Consider the following 18,148-nt stretch of genomic DNA (forward strand, 5'->3'; position numbering starts at 1 on the left):
GGCACTCAAGAACAGGGTGCAGAGGTTGTAGTGGGAATGCGCCGACGGGTGCCACATCTGGACCTAGTCGCCCACAAAATTCTGTATCGGTTGTCCAGGTATTGGCCAAGTGTGTCTGAAAAGGGGCTGTGAGGGCGGGTGGAATGGCTAGCTGCGACGTGGGGGTGATTTTTAGGTGAAAGAACGCTTTTCCCAGTCATGGAGACCTAGTCGCAATTAAACAATATGAACGTCCTGTCATGCGTCGTTCATCACAATCCAAAGATGAGATCGAGACATGCGCAGACAACAGCATGACTTTCGGAGCTCCCCCAGGTCTGACACGAGGAACACTTCAGGGCGGGCATACTCGAGTTAACTCATCACCTCAGTCATACAAGTTCCTCACCTGCGATCTGGTGGATGCCGAATATATGGTTCACAAGGCTCGGACCTCCGACTACAAGAGGGGCAAGAGTGTGGCGCCAGACTACGACCCTAAGATGGAAGTGTTGCCGTTAGCGGGCATCTATAACGAAGAGGAGGCAGGCTATGGAAGCGCTGGATATGATGTTGATCAACAATCAAGCGAAAGTAGTAGAAAGCCAGCTTTCAGGGCCAGAACACAACTTGGCGGCAATGAGGGTGTCAGCAAGGTTGAGGCATCTCCGCATGTATGATTATTTACGGGAAACGTTGAGAGGCTGTTAACTTGCGGCGACTCGAATAATGCTGCACCAAACGATTTCTTTCGCGTCTGCGCCTTGCCCAAGAATGTATGTATTCTAGTCGTTGTGTAATTTTTTGAGCACAAAATTACCCGAGGAGTTGTTGCCGTATGCAGAGGCCATTGCCACACTGATGGTGGGAAATGAGCTCCCGAGCAGGCAGCTGGGCATTCACGGCTCAAGCCACTTGTTGAGCTTATCGGAAACGAGGAAGCTCACCGAGAGGACTTGACAAATGCCGACGTCTTCGTTCCCGCCGGAAATATTTGACAGACAGGCCGCGATAAGAAAAGGGGAAATATCACCGGAAGATAATAGCCGTTGCAAAATCAGTCCCCACCCTCGTGCACCAAGCTAGGCCCGGAGAATTACTGTAATCTGCATGATTAGGCCCGGACACTGAGGCCCAGGCGGTAATGACGTCCCAACTCGGGGGCTGGCTATCCAGCCTGCAGTGGTATGATTTTACCTTTGGGCGACCGGTTCGTCTGTGTCGCTGGAGCGGGCAGACCTTGGCCACGAGTGGAAACGAAGTCGCGGGAGATCTGCCGGCCATCGTGTGCGGAAATGTGGACTATTGCCATCACACCGAGCTACAGTAGCGGCCGCACCCGCAGCTCGTCAAGTCAAAATCAGTCTGGCTCGTCTGTTTCGCGTGCGCGCCTGTGGGAGTCGGGGACGGAGGCGAAGAGCGTTGCCTCGCTTGAGTTGGCCCAAGTCCTCTTGCGGAAAAGATGTCCGAGACGTGATGGGGGCCTGCTGCAAGGGCCCGTTGTGGGAGGGAGGGTCCTCCTCGACGATGGCCTGTTGGTTGAAATTTGGGCAAATGTGACCAGTGAAAGCCCTACCGCCCCCAGCCCTCTACCGAGGCCAAGAGATTTGCCTTGAATAGCTCGTCAGCGAGGCGTTTGATTCCCCTGCTTGAATTTGCTTCATTTGCTGGACCCCCGTGTTCGGTAGTACTGTCAGCCTGTCTCGCGTGCAGTGTCGATCCTCCCGAACGGCCAGGGTGGGCCAGATGCAAACCCCGGAATGGATGCCCCATAGCGTTGCGGCGTGCAGACAAAAGAAGCAAAAGAGGTCCGCTCTCCGCGTGGCTTTTCCGGCTTTTCCCTCCTCTCTCCTGTCCAATTGCTCTCCGGCGGTTTGACGTCTCTGTCGCTTGTTTCCCTCGTTTCTGAGGAGCCGGGCTCGCTGACAGCGGAGGCCCACCCAAAGCAACGGGACGAGCATGACACAGCTGCCTTCCGGGTCCGAGGGGTGCGCCTATGGGGTCCTGGCGTGGGCGTTTATTTGTTTGTTCTGCAATTTGTTGATAATATGGCTGCTTGTGCAGAGCAAGGAGAAGGGAAGCTGCAAGTACTCCCCGTCTTTGGCAGCGGCCCGGATGTGGCTGCGCTGACTCAACCTGATACTGTGAATATTTGCTGAACAAATTCCAGATCTCTTCTTCATAAGCTCCGCGGCACTCATCGCGAATAGCACGAGTATTGCACAGATAATCATGCTCATAATGTCAGCAAGCCATTGTCTCGTCCCGTTCGCTTCTTCCGCCCAAACGATGCTCACCCCACAACGGAGAAAGACGCCACATGACTGAGCGAGATGGCTGACTCAGGCTTCTGCATGGTAGAAATTATCAGGACATAATGTGGGATAGGCTTCGATACCTGAAGTACTTGGCCAAGGCGGGTATTCCTGCAATGGTGGCGTTGAATTCCTATGATACTGGCGCGGATAGGATTCTGTCGTCGATGAGTGCGTTCCCGATATGTGCATCTTGTGCAACCTTTGTGCTAACTTAGCCCGCAGGATGGGCTTGCTTCACCATGGAGGCAGGCCTCGCATTTTGCTGGAGTTTTCACCTGATGCAATCCGTCTACGGGCTGGCGGAATCGCCCTCAATGCGCCGTCCACTCAGCTTGATCAATCGCACTGGAAAGCCGGTGGCCATTATTCTACCCATGATCCAGGCGGGTCTTCTTCAATTGACTCCTTTGAAGAAGTCTGCGTTTTGGTATTTCTTCACGGCAGACGTCCTATGTAGGTTTTCGCGCATTGCTCCACTCGCCACGCTGTTACTGACTTGGTCCTCACAGATGTTATTTCATGTCTTGGGGGCCTTTTCATGCTTGGGCTCATTTTCCTGGAGTATATCCAGACACGGTTGCTCCTCCGGAAGATCGAAACCTCAGGCGCGAAGTTTGGGACTCTTCAGCAAAGACCAAGCTCGATACATGACAGATGGCTGGTGGTGAGGGTGACGATACCTATGGTCTTCATCAGGTAAGCCCGTACCAGGTCTTAGTTGCAAAATGAATGCTGACTAAAGGGTCACCCTCGAATGACAGCGCTTTTGAGGGTTACAATATCGTTGTTCAGGTGACATATAATCATATGGATATTTCTGACTCTCTCACTGCGGAGCCAGACTTGACTGCCAGCAAGGCACAGTCAACCATGGCGGCATTTATTCCAGGATGTGTGGCAGGCTTGTTCCTCCTTTTATGCTTCGGCACAACGCGACAGTTCCGGAGGAGGCTATACAAGACACTTGTGCCGGTGAAGTTCCAGCGGGCCAGCTCGGGGCAGTCCATGACCTCCTCGAGGGCCTCCTATGCAGCAATGGATGACGACCCTGGAGTGCTGTCCCGTCAAAGGAGATTGTCGATGGAGAGGAAGATGCAGATCCAGGTAACCACCGAGTTGGAGATCAAGATGGAAGTGCTTGATAAGCCAGCGCCGATGGAATACTCCGTGGATCAGCACCATTGGGACGATATTTCACCGATACTACCTGGTCGTACTCGAGGTCACGGAGGTGGCATGCTTCATTAACAAACACGGCAACGATACCGTAATACGAGTAACGAATAACCAATCCAGTTCAGTCTGTGTTTTGTGCTCTTGGACCATCCGCACGTGTGCAAGGCATTGAGCCCGTCCGCGCTTGAGATTTTACTAACTTGGAGTCTATACACTAGTAATAATGACTTTTGTGGTTTGAGTGCATTCGAGGAGAAACTGGGAAAGGGAAGGGGTCGAGGAGGACACAATTGAAGCTGGTAATGTCACCCTAGGATTGTCGGGCAAACGAAAGGAGATTGCGACTGTAAGTCTGAACAGAACGGATGTTCGCACAAAAGAAAACGGATGGTACATAGATACCTCTTGGCTAATATTCCCATAGCTAGAGCGCAACACCCACACCCAATTCACATACTAACATTAATTAATTTGTATAATTGACTTATATGCTTAGTTTGCACATTATGTGAGTAGTATACAAGTGTGTGAATTAGGTATGTAAGGTGTATAAATTTGGTATGTGAATTGGGTATGGGTGCACTGGGTGTGGGCGTGTAAAATGTCTGTATACCATCCGTTTCTTTCTGTGCGAACATCCATTCTCAGTTTGAACACCAGTACCTGAAGACTTCAACGTTGGAAACGCAAAGAATGTCTCTTGTCGGATGGATGAGTAACAAGCTCGGTCCCAAAGTCACCGTGTTACAGTACTTGGGGTGTATGTCCGCAGGTTCCCAGACCTCGGCAACTTTCCCCGCAATCCAGCCAGTACACTGGGCTTCGACCACTTTGTACTTAATTCAGCCTCATGAACTCTTCGGAACTCTGCCTCTTGATTCAAAATCCAGGACCTTTTCATCACAGTAGTCACCGATTGCTCCGAAAACGCGCCAATTCAAACATGACCACGCCAGTTCCCTTCTCCGAGCCACCGTGGCTCCTCGGCCTGCCCTCACCAATCTTCAAAGAGACCCACCGCAAGTGGCAAACAGACATCAGGGCATTCATAGAGAAGAACCTGATGAAGGATGCCATGGAGTGGGAGAAGGCCGAGGCAGTCCCGGCCCACTTGTTCGACACCTTCGCGAAGGCCAACATGCTCATCCCGTGCCTTCCGGCGCCGCTGCCCGTCGCGTGGCTCAAGAGGCTGGGCATCCACGAGCTGCTGGGCGGGCTCAAGGTCGAGGACTTTGACTACCTGCACGGGCTCATCTACTCGGATGAGATGGCTAGGACTGGTGTGGTGGGGCCGGCCGCGAGCATCACGACGGGCATGTCGTTTGGCGTGCCGCCTATCCTCAAGTTCGGCGACCAGCAGCTGCAGGAGCGGTTCCTACCGCAGCTTCTCAGGGGCGAGAAGAGAAGCTGCATTGCCATCACGGAGCCGGATGCCGGGAGCGATGTCGCGGGGATCACCACCACGGCTGTCAAGAGCGCAGATGGGAAGCACTACATCGTCAACGGGACAAAGAAGTGGATTACGAATGGTATATGGACTGTGAGCGGACCTCCAAACTCATCAGAATCCGTTGCGCCCGTGAGTTTCGCATTTAACTAAATTTCGAGCCTTCAGGACTGGGCAAGTATGGCGGTGAGGACCGGCCCCGAGGGTTCAGGGGCCGCAGGACTGTCGATGCTGGTCGTGCCTCTCAAAAATCAACCTGGCGTCACAATGCGCCAACTCAAGGTGGGCGGCTCACTGACTGCGGGGACCACATACATCGAGCTCGACGATGTCAAGGTCCCAGTCGAGAACCTCCTCGGGAAAGAAGGAATGGTAGGTCCTCTAGAGAGTCCTCCTGCGTCATTGTTGGCATCGCCCCTGTGCCGAGGAACACGGTGGGCCAGAGACTAACCGAACTGTTGCAACCAGGGAATGAGATACGTCATGACCAACTTCAACCACGAGCGACTCTCGATCGCCGTCGGGGTGACCAGGCAGGCCCGGGTCGCCCTGTCCGCCGCCTTCGAGTACGTCCTCAAGCGCGAGGCGTTCGGGCGGCCGCTCATGGACCAGCCGGTCGTCAGGCACCGCCTCGCCAAGGCGGGCGCCCTGCTCGAGTCCCAGTGGGCATGGGTCGAGCAGTTCGCGTACCAGCTGACGCAGATGCCCCAGGAGGACGGCGACCGGGAGCTCGGCGGCCTGACGGGCCTGCTCAAGGCGCAGGCCGGGCTGGTGCTCAAGGAGTGTGCCGACACGGCGATGCTGCTCTTTGGGGGCAATGGGTATACGAGATCCGGCCAGGGGGAGCTGATCGAGAGTGAGTGCTGTCTTCGCGCCTCCCCTTGCGTTCGGCAACCGATAATTGGATTTGGAGCTCTGACTGACGTGCGATGCCTGCAGTGATATGGCGAGATGTGCCCGGTGCGAGGATTCCGGGCGGTTCGGAGGACGTTCTGTTGGATCTTTCTGTTCGCCAGCTGGTCAAACTGTACAAGGCCAAGACGAAGGCTTTAGGAAATAGCAAGATCTAAGCGTCATAAAGGTCATACTTGGACGCGCAGGCTGTGACCTGTATTGAAACCACCAGATTGGCGTGAAGATGAAGGCCTGATGCTGGCCCTGAAGATCAAGTGGATCCGGCTCCGTCCTTTTGTATACATCTACTCCTCAAAAACAGTTGGCTGACATGTCGAGCTCCCACCAGACTTCCTTTCTGCGCGTATGGCTATTGGCTCTCAGCCGAACTGGCTCGGAAAAGGCTCCCAGATACCAGTCCTGAGATCGAATGAAAGAGTAAAGCCTGGGACGACTACACGAACAATAGCATGGCTTGGTCGCTCGCAGGTGGCAAGAAAAATGGTGTGATATTAAGCTAGCCAGCAGCTGATATGATGGTATGATGTTGCTCCTACAAGTCCAGGAGGCTTCCCGTCCAAGGGTTCCCTGTCTCTTCATTGTTGAATCCGACCTGTAAGATCCACCCGCCCAAAATGTCCCAAACGCCTGCCATGCTGGGCCCAGTAGAGACCAAGAAACGCACAAAAAAGGGTGAGATGAAATGTCATGGAGATAGATGCCGCAGCAGCTTAGATCCAGACCTCGTTGTCAGCTCGGTTCTCCTCCAGGTGCCTGTAGATTGCGTCGTAGTCCTTGCATACGTGCTTGGCATCCCAGCCGTCGCTGCCGATAAAACCCTCGGGGAAGGTAGTCTGCTGGCCTTCGAGGGCCGTGTCGCCGCAGCACATAATGGTCTGCCGCAAGTACTCGAAGCAGTGAGGTAGATGTCCTTGCATTTGCTCGGGTATCAGGCTGGGATCCGAGTTGAGGCCCGAGTAGACCTGGGCGATGTTGTAGAGGCAATGGAGCTGATGTGTGACGCTGGTAGTGTAGACCGTGTTCTTGATGTTCGGGCCCTCGAGCGGGCGTGGCGGCAGGTTGTCGTACTTGGAAGGGTCATGAACTTCGACGTAACCTAGACCTTTCGGTACGATGCCGAGCCACTTCTGCCTCACCTCTTCCGTGAAGAACTCTGTTCCGTTCTCCGGGACGAATCCAAGGTCAGGCACGAAGGTCTTTATTTGCTGGGAGACTTTTCACCCTGTCAATAAAGGCAGATTTGATGCGCCAGGAAGGAGCACCGCATCCGGGCGAAGTCGCTTACCTTGAGGCGCAAATCCAGAGATATCGCCACTGCCCTCGAAATGACCATACTTCTCCTGGTGGTAACGCCGGTCGACGAGCAGGCCAAGGATCACAAACAAGAGGAGGGTGTTGAGCAGACCCTGGCATGAGAAAACAGCGGCGCGGCTTCGTTGCCACCTGCTCTGCCTCAGGCGGCCAGCCTCACGCAGCTCGTCCCAGCTCTTCTCCCCGTGGCCCATCAGTGACTCGCTCGCATCAGTGCTTGCATCGTCTCGCACGTTTTCCTGATGAGGACTCCCAATGTTGGAGTACTCCGGTTGCCTCGTAGCCATCGTCGTCCGGCGGCCGGCAGCTGTGCCTTGGCTAAGTGGTGGGAGTGGGAGAAAGAATGCTAATCAAGGTTATGAGAGTGCTTGGGGCAAGCAGAGCTTGTTGTAGTCTATATAGGGCGAGAACGGATGATTCGTCTGAACGAAGAAAAGTTCTTGGTTCGCGGTTCGCGCACTGAATGTCGGCCCCAGCACCACGCGTAGCGTGAATTAGTTTCAAGTCAAGGGCAAAGTAGCTCACTAGGGCCAGGCAGGAGATGAACAAGAACTCAAAGGTTCAGATTAAATTCGAGGAATGTTTTCCATGAAGTCGGGGTACTGCCAACTGAGCAGCTGGGCTCTGCTCTGGTATGGGGTGAGCGCCATGGGGCTGAAACGCAGAGCGTTTTGTTCGTCACTGGCCCCGACCCGGACCCGAAACAGTCGACTGACTCCCACAAGATAACTGATTGCAGGTACGCAGCAGACTCGTCATGCTTGCCAGAAGCTGTCTGTTTGCTGTGCGCTCCATAATTCGACCATGTAGTCTGACAGGGCAAGCAAGCACGCCAAGATGGGCAGCCGCGGAGCATGTCACAGCAAGGGGGTTTCTGTGTCACGCTCGACGGCTGACAACTGCAATGTGGAGGAGGCAGTGTGGCTTGTAGGGCATAGGAGATAAACAAGACGAGAAGGAAAAAGGCATCTGGCTACCACCTGGTCTGTAACAACCGGACAGCTTGACAGAGTGTACACCCGTACTTTGGATTGAGGAATTGTCCGAAGCTTTGAAATGGCGAGGCTTCCTCGCGGTGTGTCTCCTCGGTAACGCGACAAAGGAGCTTTCTCTCCGAATCGAGGCAGCGCGGAAGTCCGTTGTGGTGGTTTGTGGATCCGCAATGTCGTCCGTCTGCCCGGTGGACAGCTGACGGTGAGTTGACCCGAGGAGAGCCGGCGTTGGGTGACCCAGAGCGGCGGGATCGGAAGCGAGGCGGGGTGAACCAACAGGCTGGGTAACCGACCCTCCTGGACCAGATGGAAGAGGCACGCGGAATGCCGGAATCAGGCCATGGTCGCACGCAGATGGCGCGACTAACAATCTGGCTGGCGATGGCTGCCGTGATGTGTGGTGTGCGTGCGTGCTGCCCAGGCCTGCTCCATCTTTGCGGGGTGAGACATGGAGGCCCCAGCATTCCTCAGTCTCTGCGTGTGCCTCGCGTGCGGATGTCCTTCGATTGCCTTCAGCAGTCTCGATTCAGCCTCACCCGGAGTGGTCGACGATGTCGGTTGGTGGGGGGGTCAATGGTGGATGTGCTTGAAGTAGAAGCATTCGCGCCGTCTCCTCGTTCGCTGCAACCACACTAGATTGATGATGTATCTATACTACTACTGTAAAATGCATAGTTGATCTTGAGTTGCATCACATCACGGCACCAAGATTTGGTCTCAGCCAGCAAATTGCAGCGGGGACAGGGCTAGGGTTCGGTCCCAAGGTTGAGGGCGGTTGGCGATCGAGCTGCAGACAAGAGTTTCTGCTGCAGCAGCAGTCCTGCAGGCTGCTTGGCCCTCGCCTTCCCCGCGAACGAGGCGGTCCCGCCACGAGGAAGGGCAGTGGCCCCACCATTGACCGAGCCTGCCATCCTGCCATCCAACCAGAAAGGTGCTGTCATCGCGTGTCCCGAGATTGGCCGACGGGCAACGGCCAAGAGTCCCAGAGGGCCCACTCCCACTCCCCGATCCCCCCAGTGCCCCAGTGGTGCCCCAGACTATTGCTAAGACGCCGACGGCACCCAGATAGCCGTTTACTGCTACTATCTACTTACGTCAACATGCGCTCTTTGCTCTACCCGCTGCTCAAAGACTCATCCTGCCCGCGCTGCTTCGTCTCTCTGCGAACGGATCGGAGATCAAAGTAACCTCAGCCATACTCCCCTCCTTGGCCCGACCATTTGTGCCTCCCCGGACGGCCACTCTGAACGACATATCTACTGCAGCCTGCCTGCCGATGATTGCTTTGTGCTCTCCTGTCTCAGGGGAAAACACCACCCGCATCGCAGTCACAAGCCAGACGAGACACCCGTCATAGTCCCGCACGAGGCCTCAGCGACGCCTGCAGCCCACCAGTCCTCCCATATCGGACGGCCTGGACCATAGCAAGGCGTCTGCTCCTCCTTTATAACCACAACCGCCACTCACGACAAGTCCCTGTCTTGCGACACTGCGGCTACTCGCCCCGCGCGTCCGGACATCTACCATCGAGGCGAAACATCACCCAAATCCCGCACCACCAACCCATCGCCATGTCCCCCCAGCGACCCTTCCTCTCCAGCTTCTTCGCCGCCTTCCGCCAACAGCCTCCATCCTCGATGCCACAATCCTCAGCGCAGGCGTCGTCAGCAAATAAGCAGCCAACCTCATCCACGACGACAACATCCTACTCCGTCTCGACGGCTGCACCCTCCACATCACGCGGCATAGCAGCGCAGGCGGCGGCGGCCGCCCAGTCACAGTCCGCCGCCGCCGCCGCCCGGGGGGTCACGTCGCCGCGCGGCATCCCCATCCCCCAGCAGCCGCGGCGGCGCGGGAGCGACAGCTCCACCGAGGGGTTCCGCGAGGTGCTCGGCGCCGACAAGATGTACATCGGCGGGAAGACGGCCGCCGGCGAGGAGAAGTACTTCAAGCTGGGCATGGTGAGGAGGGTGCGGAGCGGCGACAGGCTCAGCATCGACCGGTTGAGCTTATGAGTGATGGTCGAGGACTTACGACATACAAACAAAAAAGCGCAGGACTAAACCAAGATCCTTGGATGCAATTACTTCCGTGGGTATGAAACTGGTGTGACCAAGGATGCGAGACAGGGGGCCAGAAAAAGAGAAAGCTCCGTAACAAGGGCGGTCGACTGCTGTTGCACGGGCGAAAACGTTGCATAACATCGCGGCATTCTGATTCATGAGTACTGGGCGTTAAGGAACTGGATGGGATGGGACTCAAAGGGATTAAACATGGGTTGGAGCATAGCTCATCGTGAGGCAAACAATCAGTGAACCGCGGTTGCGGCTCCAGGGACGGATCTACAGGACATCTCCCCGTGTCCCTCAAATAGGTCTCACAGACCACACACCTCTGCTATGATAGGATAGAGTGATGGGCGGAGACACATCGTCGATTCCACAAAAGCATACTTGGGTTTCTCATGACATTTCCTACCTCCGCCGCTTGAAGGTCATGTGATGGTGACAGGCACAAGGGGCAGTGGCCGTAGTGAGCACTGCTGCTCGGCGAGCACTCGCCTGCCCATCATCCTGGGAACGGTCCGGCAGACACAAAGATGTGCTTTGTTGAATGCTGTGTAGAGTAAGAGTGTGAAGTCTGAGGAGATCCTCCCGGACCACCCTGCAAGTGAGAAGACTTGTATTTGCTGCTTTTCCCATACCGCATCCCACCGTGAGTGATATGTGTTGTTCGATAGTCATTTATTGTTACCTAAAAGCTGCGCGATATAACTGGCTAGTCCACGTTCTAGGTGTAGTGTTCGTCTTTATCGAAACGGAAAATAGCCGGATTTATCTGCTACTGGCCCTGAAGACTCCTTGATATAGTCACTGGCCTGGTATCATCCACCAATTTGAATGCACCGTGCTAGTCAGAGTATCACTGTGATTTGAATTCTGAAAGCGAATCTGGGATACTACTAGCTTTGAAGACAACAATCTCAGCTCCTTCTCCGCGTTACTGAGTTCCCGAGATTGCTGTCAGCCCAACGGTGTGAGGTAAAGACAGATGTGCATAAGACAACTGGCACATTAGGAGATAAAGCAACGTCGAAAACGAAGTGATAAGGATGAGCTTGTGTGTCACGGCTGGGATGACAGCGTCGACTAGAATCACGGAGGAGAGCCACGGCTCCAAGCAGGGCCATGACCTTGCTATAAATACCTAGGCCATCTCATAGCCGCCCAAAGCTCCTGAGACTGCTGTATCGATCTAATCAGAAAGAAAACGTGCTTCCCGTAACTATCATCCAATACCGAACAACTACCAAGCCAGGAGCTCGACAACACAAGCTCAACATGAAGCTAACAAGCGCACTTCTCACTTCTCTAACCATTGCCCTGGGGGTCTCGGCCCAGGGCAATTCCACAACGCCAGAAAATCAGACCATAGACGCGCTGAATCTCACAGAATCCGAGGCACTCGCCAGGTCCCTGACCTGGTATCATTTAGATGAAGATGACGAGCAGGAACTGTGCGGAAACACGGACGCCCAACCGGACGGGAGGGAGGACATTCTGAAAGAGGACTGCCAGGAACTCATCGACTTTATGAAGACCAGGCCCGGATACTGGAAGGTCAACGGCTACAATTATGACTTCGGGGTGGCCGATCTTGTCACCCGTGGCACGTGTGAATTCACCGTCACTCGTGAGGACGCGCTGAATACGCACTTTGAGTAAGTTCCGCGCTATTTGATCACCACCCCCCAGCCCTCTCCAAGGCTTTCAGCGGATAGCCATAAGCGCATAAGCTAACTGGATATGCTCTTAGGATCGGCAACATGGACGTGATCAGTATGGTGGAGGCGGCCATGCGGACGACCAGAGACCCTACCCGAATGGCAACAGTTTCCGGGTCCGTCACTTGTGCTGGCGATTTCACGCCTCTTATAGAGTGGAAGGTAGATTATCCACTGTCTGGTGCTTTTCCTTCCGTGCGTATGAGCGCCATGGGGTGGGTTGTGGTGGGCTTGTCGATGTTTGCCTTCACGCTCGTGTAAGGGGGGAAGGAGGTAGGGTAGCCCAAAACGTATTTCGAAGAGCACTTCCATACCATACGTAGAATAGATAGCAACCTACAATGATAGGGACAAAATACTCCATGGAATCTCAGTGTGCTCTAGGTCAAAACGCTGTAGTGTTCCTTGTAATGTGAAGTTGACTACTACCAGTGAAACTGTCCGCTCCCTAGCTGGGTTCTCTCTTGGGTTGCTTCCGACCAAGAAAGGCTATTGGAGGTGACATCATTCAAATGATTGGATCAATTCTTTAAACCTCTACTGCCATACGATGAGGAAAGAGTGCTTTGGAGCTGATGAGTCCGACTGCGTTATACCCAGCCGAACCCACCGGCGGATACGTGTAGCCAACAGCCTCCTGCTCAAAAGTGCCGGGGACCTACATAGCCCTAGCTCGCCCGTATTTGCTGAAGACCGAATACTCAGGATAGTGCGCGCGGGACGTTGGGTCAGGATCCAATGACCCAATGCTTGATGCCTTACGTCAAGTCATAAACATGCAGAATTAGCGAATGTGATTGGAGGGCTTTCCAATTTACATGACCAGCTGGCGGAGTAACAAGAGGACAGCACGCCCCCACAATGCATGAAATAGATATGTTCATAGTGGTATGTACAAGATGGCAGGGATATATACCTGGTAATGAGCTGGCCAGACTCCCTTCTTAGGCCCCCCTCTACCACATGAACCTCTGAACGCGGCCCCCATCGAGGAATGAGCCATCCTCAGCCCTCCAGTAGAACGGCCTGGCGATGAACATATACGCCGTGGCCAAATGTACCACCAGAAACCAAGCCGTTTCCACGAACAGGCGCAGATCGAACTTCTGGCCAATCGATAGCAGTAAGTCCACCAGGTGGCCCGGACCGCCCTCACTTCTCCTCGATGACACCAAGGGTATGTAAGCGGGCCATGCGGGGGCGAGGAGCCGCCAGAATACCCATGGCATGATGAAGTACCTTGGTTCCACGAGCGGCGCGGTGATGAGGGAAAGCGCGGTGGCGAGGAGCCAGAGGAGGGATGTCGAGAGCGTTGGGGGGTCGACAGAGAGAACGGCATCCGTGTGCGAGTCTTTGATCTTGACATTTTTCGTGCGGGACTTCTTACTCTCACTCTCCTGCTTGTGTGCATCCTCCCTGGCGGAATCCACGGCTTCGTGTGTGGGATGATACCCTCCGAGCGCTTTCCAACAGATGCTCCAACATAGGACGTAAGCCGGGACGAGGGCATAGCGCACCCACGGCCCACGGAGTATGGTGTACCGGAACACGTAAAACATGTAGTGCCTGTTGTCCGCCAGCGTGAAAGGGTGGATGATAGTGTTGAAGTGCACGATGACCAGGGCCGCCAAGGTCAAGGAGGAGTAGCCTGCAATGCTCAAGTATGTGGCATACCACTTCTGCGGTGTCTGTGTCTCAGATCGCTTTTGAGGGCTTCCTGAGGCGCTGGGTCCGGGCTTGAAAGAGAATGGCCAGGGCAAGAAAGGTAGGAGAAGAGGTGCGGAGAAGAAAGCGAACAGTGGCCAGATGTAAAGCATCTGAGGAAAGTGGACTGTCGCGACATGGTTCGTCTTGTCTCCTGTCCAGCTATTAGACGAATCCAAGGAGCCGAGCAGATCATAAGGGACATACCTAGGACAACACTGCCGTTCCAGATGACAAATGCCACGAAGAGACCCATGACAGTAACATGGGCCCAAATCTGCTTGGCGACCCGGAGCGGATTACAGACGACTGCAATGGCGATGCTCACAACGCAGTAGAACGCATCTACACAAAGAAAGTGTTAGGGCTGAAATCCTGAGCAAGCATTGCCTCGTTGAAGATATCCAGACAGGCACGACCACGGAAGAAAGAGAGGGCGAAACGCTTTGCGACAGTAACTCACCGTCCAAAGAAGCCTGGTCCAACGCGGGATCATGGATATCTCCCAGTGAGGACCTCCAAGCGAAGTATTTAATGTGTGCCATCAGATCTCCCTGGCCCGGAGGCTGAGGCCTAGCAGCGGGCACAGCTTTGGCAGCCTCGACAGCTTCCAGACCACCCAGAAAAACGACGACCCAGAACACATTGGTCTGCCTCATGAAGAGAGAAGCAACGCCGAGGAACACCACGAAGAAGTCGTTCCGCCACGGCGTTCCTTTCGGGCTCACTCGCTCCAAGTGATTTTGGAAGGCGAAAAGTACCATGAGCGTGGAGAAGACGTCGGTGTAGTACAGTGCGGAGAAGAAGAACAAGAGCGGGAATAGGCCAGTGTTCATGCCGGTATGGATCGCATGGAAGCTGAGGGACGACGGCCGGGGGCGGCGCTCGCCCCGTTCGGCAACTCTCGTCTCGATCAGCCGTCGACAATCGGCCGCGGTGAAGATGAGGACGATTATGGCCACCCAGTTCGTCATCCGAAGGCTAGTCCCGGAGCAATTCCCATTCATGAACCACAAGGTTCTGTGAATCAGCAAACTAACGGCATATCTAGAAAGGTGTTAACAAGGCCGATGCCGTCAACGACCGGGTGGTAATGGGACAGAAGGGGGGAGAGGGCAGGCTGGGAAGCACATACAGCCCAGGGGGCGTTGTGATCTTGTCGTCCCACTCGAGCCATCTTGACTCGCAGTACTTCTGCGCCTGAGGAATATGGAAGACTTCGTCCTGATGAATATCAGTGATGAGATCCAAAAGAACCTGACTTGGGGCCCGTACTTACTAGATAGGGCTCTGGAACGCTTATGGCTACGGCTGCTTGCCACGCAAGGCCGGTGAGAGATGGTGCGGCAAGCAGGGCGACTTTGACGGCCGGTCGATCCCACCCGTACCTTGAGAGGTGGTGCACGAGGAAGAGGTAGACACATATGAGGCTGTAAGCGGCGGGACGAATCGCAAGAATGACAAATTTCCGGAATGCTACCAGGGGTTCCATCTTGCATGGAGCCCGGTAAGGAGTGACAATAGTTGGAAACAACTTCAACAATGATGTTGTGGAATTGTCGACGCGTGGCTCAGTTGAGAGTCAGCGTACTCTGTAAGGACAGCATCAAGGTGGGCCGTGCATTGACCCGAGCTTTAGCCGCTACAGTACAATGGCCCCCTGAACCGCGACGGAAAACACGACAGCGACGAACAAAAGCGTACTATTAGTTGAGGCCAATTTTCCATATATTGTGGTCAGATTGGGCCATGGGAAATGGCTCCAGCCTTGACGAGGCCGGCGTCGTCACAAGCTGTCTAAGGCTCAAAAAAAGCTCGGCGACCGTGGCCGTGGAAAGATCATGAGCTCTCAGGATTGTTTCTCATCACCATAATCGGTGCCATCACGGGACTGACAGACTGATAAGGAATGTCTCAAAGGGCTCGTCTGTGTCTTGATTCTATTGCATATGCTCTTTTTTACACCAGGCCTGCAAGGCCATTTTCTATGACTGCTCCTCTGATATCTCCCACAGCTCCTCTCAGCTTCAGATTAGAAGGGCTGTCTACTGTTAGTAACTGATACAGAAACTCTATGTGCCAGATTTCGGGGCCACTTACGTTGTCCTCTGGGGGAATCTCGTTGATGAAGTAGCTGCCGAGGAAAGGCACTCTCTATGGGCTTGTTAGCAGAGAAAACCGGGAGATGTTCGGAGGCTTTTCATACCTGGAGGATATCACGCTGTACCCTGGGGATTCCAGAAGCGTAGAAGATGACTGCGAACAGAGCAACACCGCCGAGTCCTGCAGCCTTGGTGCCACTGTTCATGTCGTGTTAGCCCCAACTGACTTGGCCAATGCGAATGCCCTCATAGGGCCAAAGCCCCAGCTTGGAAAGTTAAAGAGTTTCATTGGATGCCAGCTTCCCGCTCTTGACGGGTCTGGCCTCACCCAGCAGGCCACTTCCCAGATCTCGGCATCCTCAAAGCAGACCAGCTGCACTCTCTCCGGTTTGGGCTCGGACAAGGCAAACAAGGGCAGCATCTGCTTACAGTGAGATGGCCTGCTTGCCAGTCACACCAGCGACGTGGGGCTGGAAGCCGTATCTAATTGCCACCATTCATTAGCCACCAATTCTCCCTCCAGATGTCGGAACGCATCAACGGCGTCGGCGGCAGTTCGTAGACAGAGGTGATGCTGTATTCTGCTGCGAAAGCATCGTCGTCTCGGGCGAGGGCGTCTTACTTGGGGCCATAGGGGCTCCGGTACTGAGGGTAGGGGTCTGCCCGGCGGATCTGAGTCTGCATCATCGTGGGATCGTCAGTAGGAGTCGTGCGACACGGACTGCGGGCTGGACCGCTTCAATGGAGCGGTTGAGAGTGGCTTGATGGCGTGGGACATACAGGGAACATTTTGGGTGTGTGTGTGTCACGGCGTGTAGAGTGTGTCTGCTCTGCCGGTGAAGTGTCGTCGACGAGGTTGGAAATGTCGCGACGACTACTGGATGCCAGTGGATGCGCGCGAGCCTCCAAACCGGGTCGAGCCGGGAATTGGGTTTTTCGTGCCTGAGGCGCCAATTCCGAGCCGGCCACTCTAGCGCCATCCCGGTCTCTGGGCCTAAGCTGCCCTGCAGCAGCCCGTGCTTGCAGGGTGTGGGGCCCGGGCGGCAGCTTGCTCGCAGGAAGCTTCGACCGCGACTCAATGGCAGCTCCAGCTCCAACTCAACCTCTTCGCTCCACGAGAGGCTGCAATCTAAACTGACGAGCCGCCTCGAGGCAGTCGCATGAACACCGTGTGGGGCACTCAAGGCGCACTTATAACAATGGACAAAATCGTCGATGTTCGCTTCGAACGGGTCGAGAAAGCTCTAGCGACGCTGGTCGAGTCGATCACAAAATACAATCCCCAGGCATCACAGGCTGTCGAACTTGCAAATGCCGACAATGAGTTGGGCCACGGGCTGAAACAACGTATGCCTCCGCCTCTGCCTACCGTCCTCGCGCTCGATCCTCCCCATAGCTAACAGATCCGCCCTCCTCGCAGTGGAAACCCACCAAAATAACTACCGCCGCCTAGAATCCCTCAAAGCATCCTCCTCAGCCCTCGACGCCCAGATCCGCGACACGATACGTACCCTGTGGAACACTCGCAAGGACATCACCAGCACGAGCACGACCGCCGCGCCAGACGGGCCGCAGTACGATGTCAACTACGAGGAGCTGCTCAGCTACGCGCGCAGGATCAGCAAGATGACGCTGCCCCCAGCGAGCGTACTCTCCCGCCTCGAAGCAGCCAACGCCGACAGCGGGGCGTCGACCGGTGAGGCGGTTAACACCCCGAACACCACGGCAGCCCCGACGCCCGTGCCAGGCGGCTCGACCCCGAACCCCAACGCCGCGTCCAACGGCGCCCCGACGCCCGCCGCCCAGTCGCAGTCCCAGGGCCAGCAGGGCACCCAGACGACGGCCAACTCGGGCGCGACGGCGCTGCCCGAGGAGTGGACGCAGTTCCTCGACCCGCTCACGGGGCACGTCTTCCTCCCGTGGGCGACAGAAGACAAGATCCGCGTCGGCGCGCTCGCGTCGATCCAGAACCTCGTCGAGGAGGGCATTGACCCCCGCGGCTACGACCCCCGCGGAGGAAGAGGCCCGGAGGCAGAGGGAGGAGCAGGAGCGGAGGGAGCAGGAAGAGAGGGAAGCGCTAGAGCGGGAGGAGAACCTGAAGAAGATGAGGGAAGAGCAGGCGCGCATCGCGCGAGAGAGGCAGCGGGAAAGGGAGCGCCAGCAGCAGGAGGAGGCGCTGCGGAGGGGGAGCACGGGTGGTGGTGGACCGTCGCCCGGCGGCGCGGGTGCTTCGACCGAGCCCCAGAAGAAGCAGTTCCAGTTCATGGGTGGTGATCTGGATGACGATGACGACGACTGAGTACTCGGATCTTTAAACTGGGCAGTGTGGCCCTGCGGCTAACAATCTATTCAAAATCCAACTTTACGAAAGATTTCAATCAGCGCAGTAATTGCAGGTGAGGAAGCTAATAGCATCATCG

General features: G+C 55.4%; 9 protein-coding genes across 9 annotated transcripts; 6 read left to right on the top strand and 3 right to left on the bottom strand.

Moving 5' to 3' along the window:
* Nucleotides 1-239: 239 nt before the first annotated feature.
* INS49_001140 (uncharacterized protein) lies at nucleotides 240-659 on the top strand (the record flags this gene model as incomplete). The annotated part of the gene is made up of 1 exon (XM_043161973.1): nucleotides 240-659. The coding sequence occupies one exon, from the start codon at nucleotides 240-242 to the stop codon at nucleotides 657-659; it is 420 nt and encodes a 139-aa protein (XP_043030479.1).
* Nucleotides 660-2,356: 1,697 nt separating this feature from the next.
* On the top strand, nucleotides 2,357-3,545 carry INS49_001141 (uncharacterized protein; the record flags this gene model as incomplete). Its single annotated transcript, XM_043161974.1, has 4 exons — nucleotides 2,357-2,465; nucleotides 2,520-2,750; nucleotides 2,807-2,993; nucleotides 3,059-3,545. The coding sequence occupies 4 exons, from the start codon at nucleotides 2,357-2,359 to the stop codon at nucleotides 3,543-3,545; spliced, it is 1,014 nt and encodes a 337-aa protein (XP_043030480.1).
* Nucleotides 3,546-4,416: 871 nt separating this feature from the next.
* INS49_001142 (uncharacterized protein) lies at nucleotides 4,417-5,990 on the top strand (the record flags this gene model as incomplete). The annotated part of the gene is made up of 4 exons (XM_043161975.1): nucleotides 4,417-5,013; nucleotides 5,089-5,292; nucleotides 5,389-5,776; nucleotides 5,860-5,990. The coding sequence occupies 4 exons, from the start codon at nucleotides 4,417-4,419 to the stop codon at nucleotides 5,988-5,990; spliced, it is 1,320 nt and encodes a 439-aa protein (XP_043030481.1).
* Nucleotides 5,991-6,545: 555 nt separating this feature from the next.
* On the bottom strand, nucleotides 6,546-7,433 carry INS49_001143 (uncharacterized protein; the record flags this gene model as incomplete). Its single annotated transcript, XM_043161976.1, has 2 exons — nucleotides 6,546-7,048; nucleotides 7,121-7,433. The coding sequence occupies 2 exons, from the start codon at nucleotides 7,431-7,433 to the stop codon at nucleotides 6,546-6,548; spliced, it is 816 nt and encodes a 271-aa protein (XP_043030482.1).
* A 2,276-nt stretch (nucleotides 7,434-9,709) lies between these two features.
* INS49_001144 (uncharacterized protein) lies at nucleotides 9,710-10,153 on the top strand (the record flags this gene model as incomplete). The annotated part of the gene is made up of 1 exon (XM_043161977.1): nucleotides 9,710-10,153. The coding sequence occupies one exon, from the start codon at nucleotides 9,710-9,712 to the stop codon at nucleotides 10,151-10,153; it is 444 nt and encodes a 147-aa protein (XP_043030483.1).
* A 1,326-nt stretch (nucleotides 10,154-11,479) lies between these two features.
* On the top strand, nucleotides 11,480-12,183 carry INS49_001145 (uncharacterized protein; the record flags this gene model as incomplete). The annotated part of the gene is made up of 2 exons (XM_043161978.1): nucleotides 11,480-11,859; nucleotides 11,955-12,183. 2 exons carry the CDS (start codon nucleotides 11,480-11,482, stop codon nucleotides 12,181-12,183), a joined length of 609 nt encoding a protein of 202 aa, XP_043030484.1.
* A 695-nt stretch (nucleotides 12,184-12,878) lies between these two features.
* INS49_001146 (uncharacterized protein) lies at nucleotides 12,879-15,118 on the bottom strand (the record flags this gene model as incomplete). The annotated part of the gene is made up of 5 exons (XM_043161979.1): nucleotides 12,879-13,780; nucleotides 13,834-13,971; nucleotides 14,090-14,673; nucleotides 14,762-14,850; nucleotides 14,906-15,118. The coding sequence occupies 5 exons, from the start codon at nucleotides 15,116-15,118 to the stop codon at nucleotides 12,879-12,881; spliced, it is 1,926 nt and encodes a 641-aa protein (XP_043030485.1).
* A 540-nt stretch (nucleotides 15,119-15,658) lies between these two features.
* Nucleotides 15,659-16,517, bottom strand: INS49_001147 (uncharacterized protein; the record flags this gene model as incomplete). The annotated part of the gene is made up of 6 exons (XM_043161980.1): nucleotides 15,659-15,667; nucleotides 15,727-15,780; nucleotides 15,833-15,926; nucleotides 16,158-16,211; nucleotides 16,351-16,406; nucleotides 16,509-16,517. 6 exons carry the CDS (start codon nucleotides 16,515-16,517, stop codon nucleotides 15,659-15,661), a joined length of 276 nt encoding a protein of 91 aa, XP_043030486.1.
* Nucleotides 16,518-16,927: 410 nt separating this feature from the next.
* On the top strand, nucleotides 16,928-18,027 carry INS49_001148 (uncharacterized protein; the record flags this gene model as incomplete). The annotated part of the gene is made up of 3 exons (XM_043161981.1): nucleotides 16,928-17,075; nucleotides 17,149-17,702; nucleotides 17,752-18,027. 3 exons carry the CDS (start codon nucleotides 16,928-16,930, stop codon nucleotides 18,025-18,027), a joined length of 978 nt encoding a protein of 325 aa, XP_043030487.1.
* Between the last annotated feature and the right edge of the window lie 121 nt (nucleotides 18,028-18,148).

This window comes from Diaporthe citri, assembly GCF_014595645.1.
Source record: "Diaporthe citri strain NFHF-8-4 chromosome Unknown scaffold_1, whole genome shotgun sequence".
Lineage (NCBI taxonomy): Eukaryota > Fungi > Ascomycota > Sordariomycetes > Diaporthales > Diaporthaceae > Diaporthe > Diaporthe citri.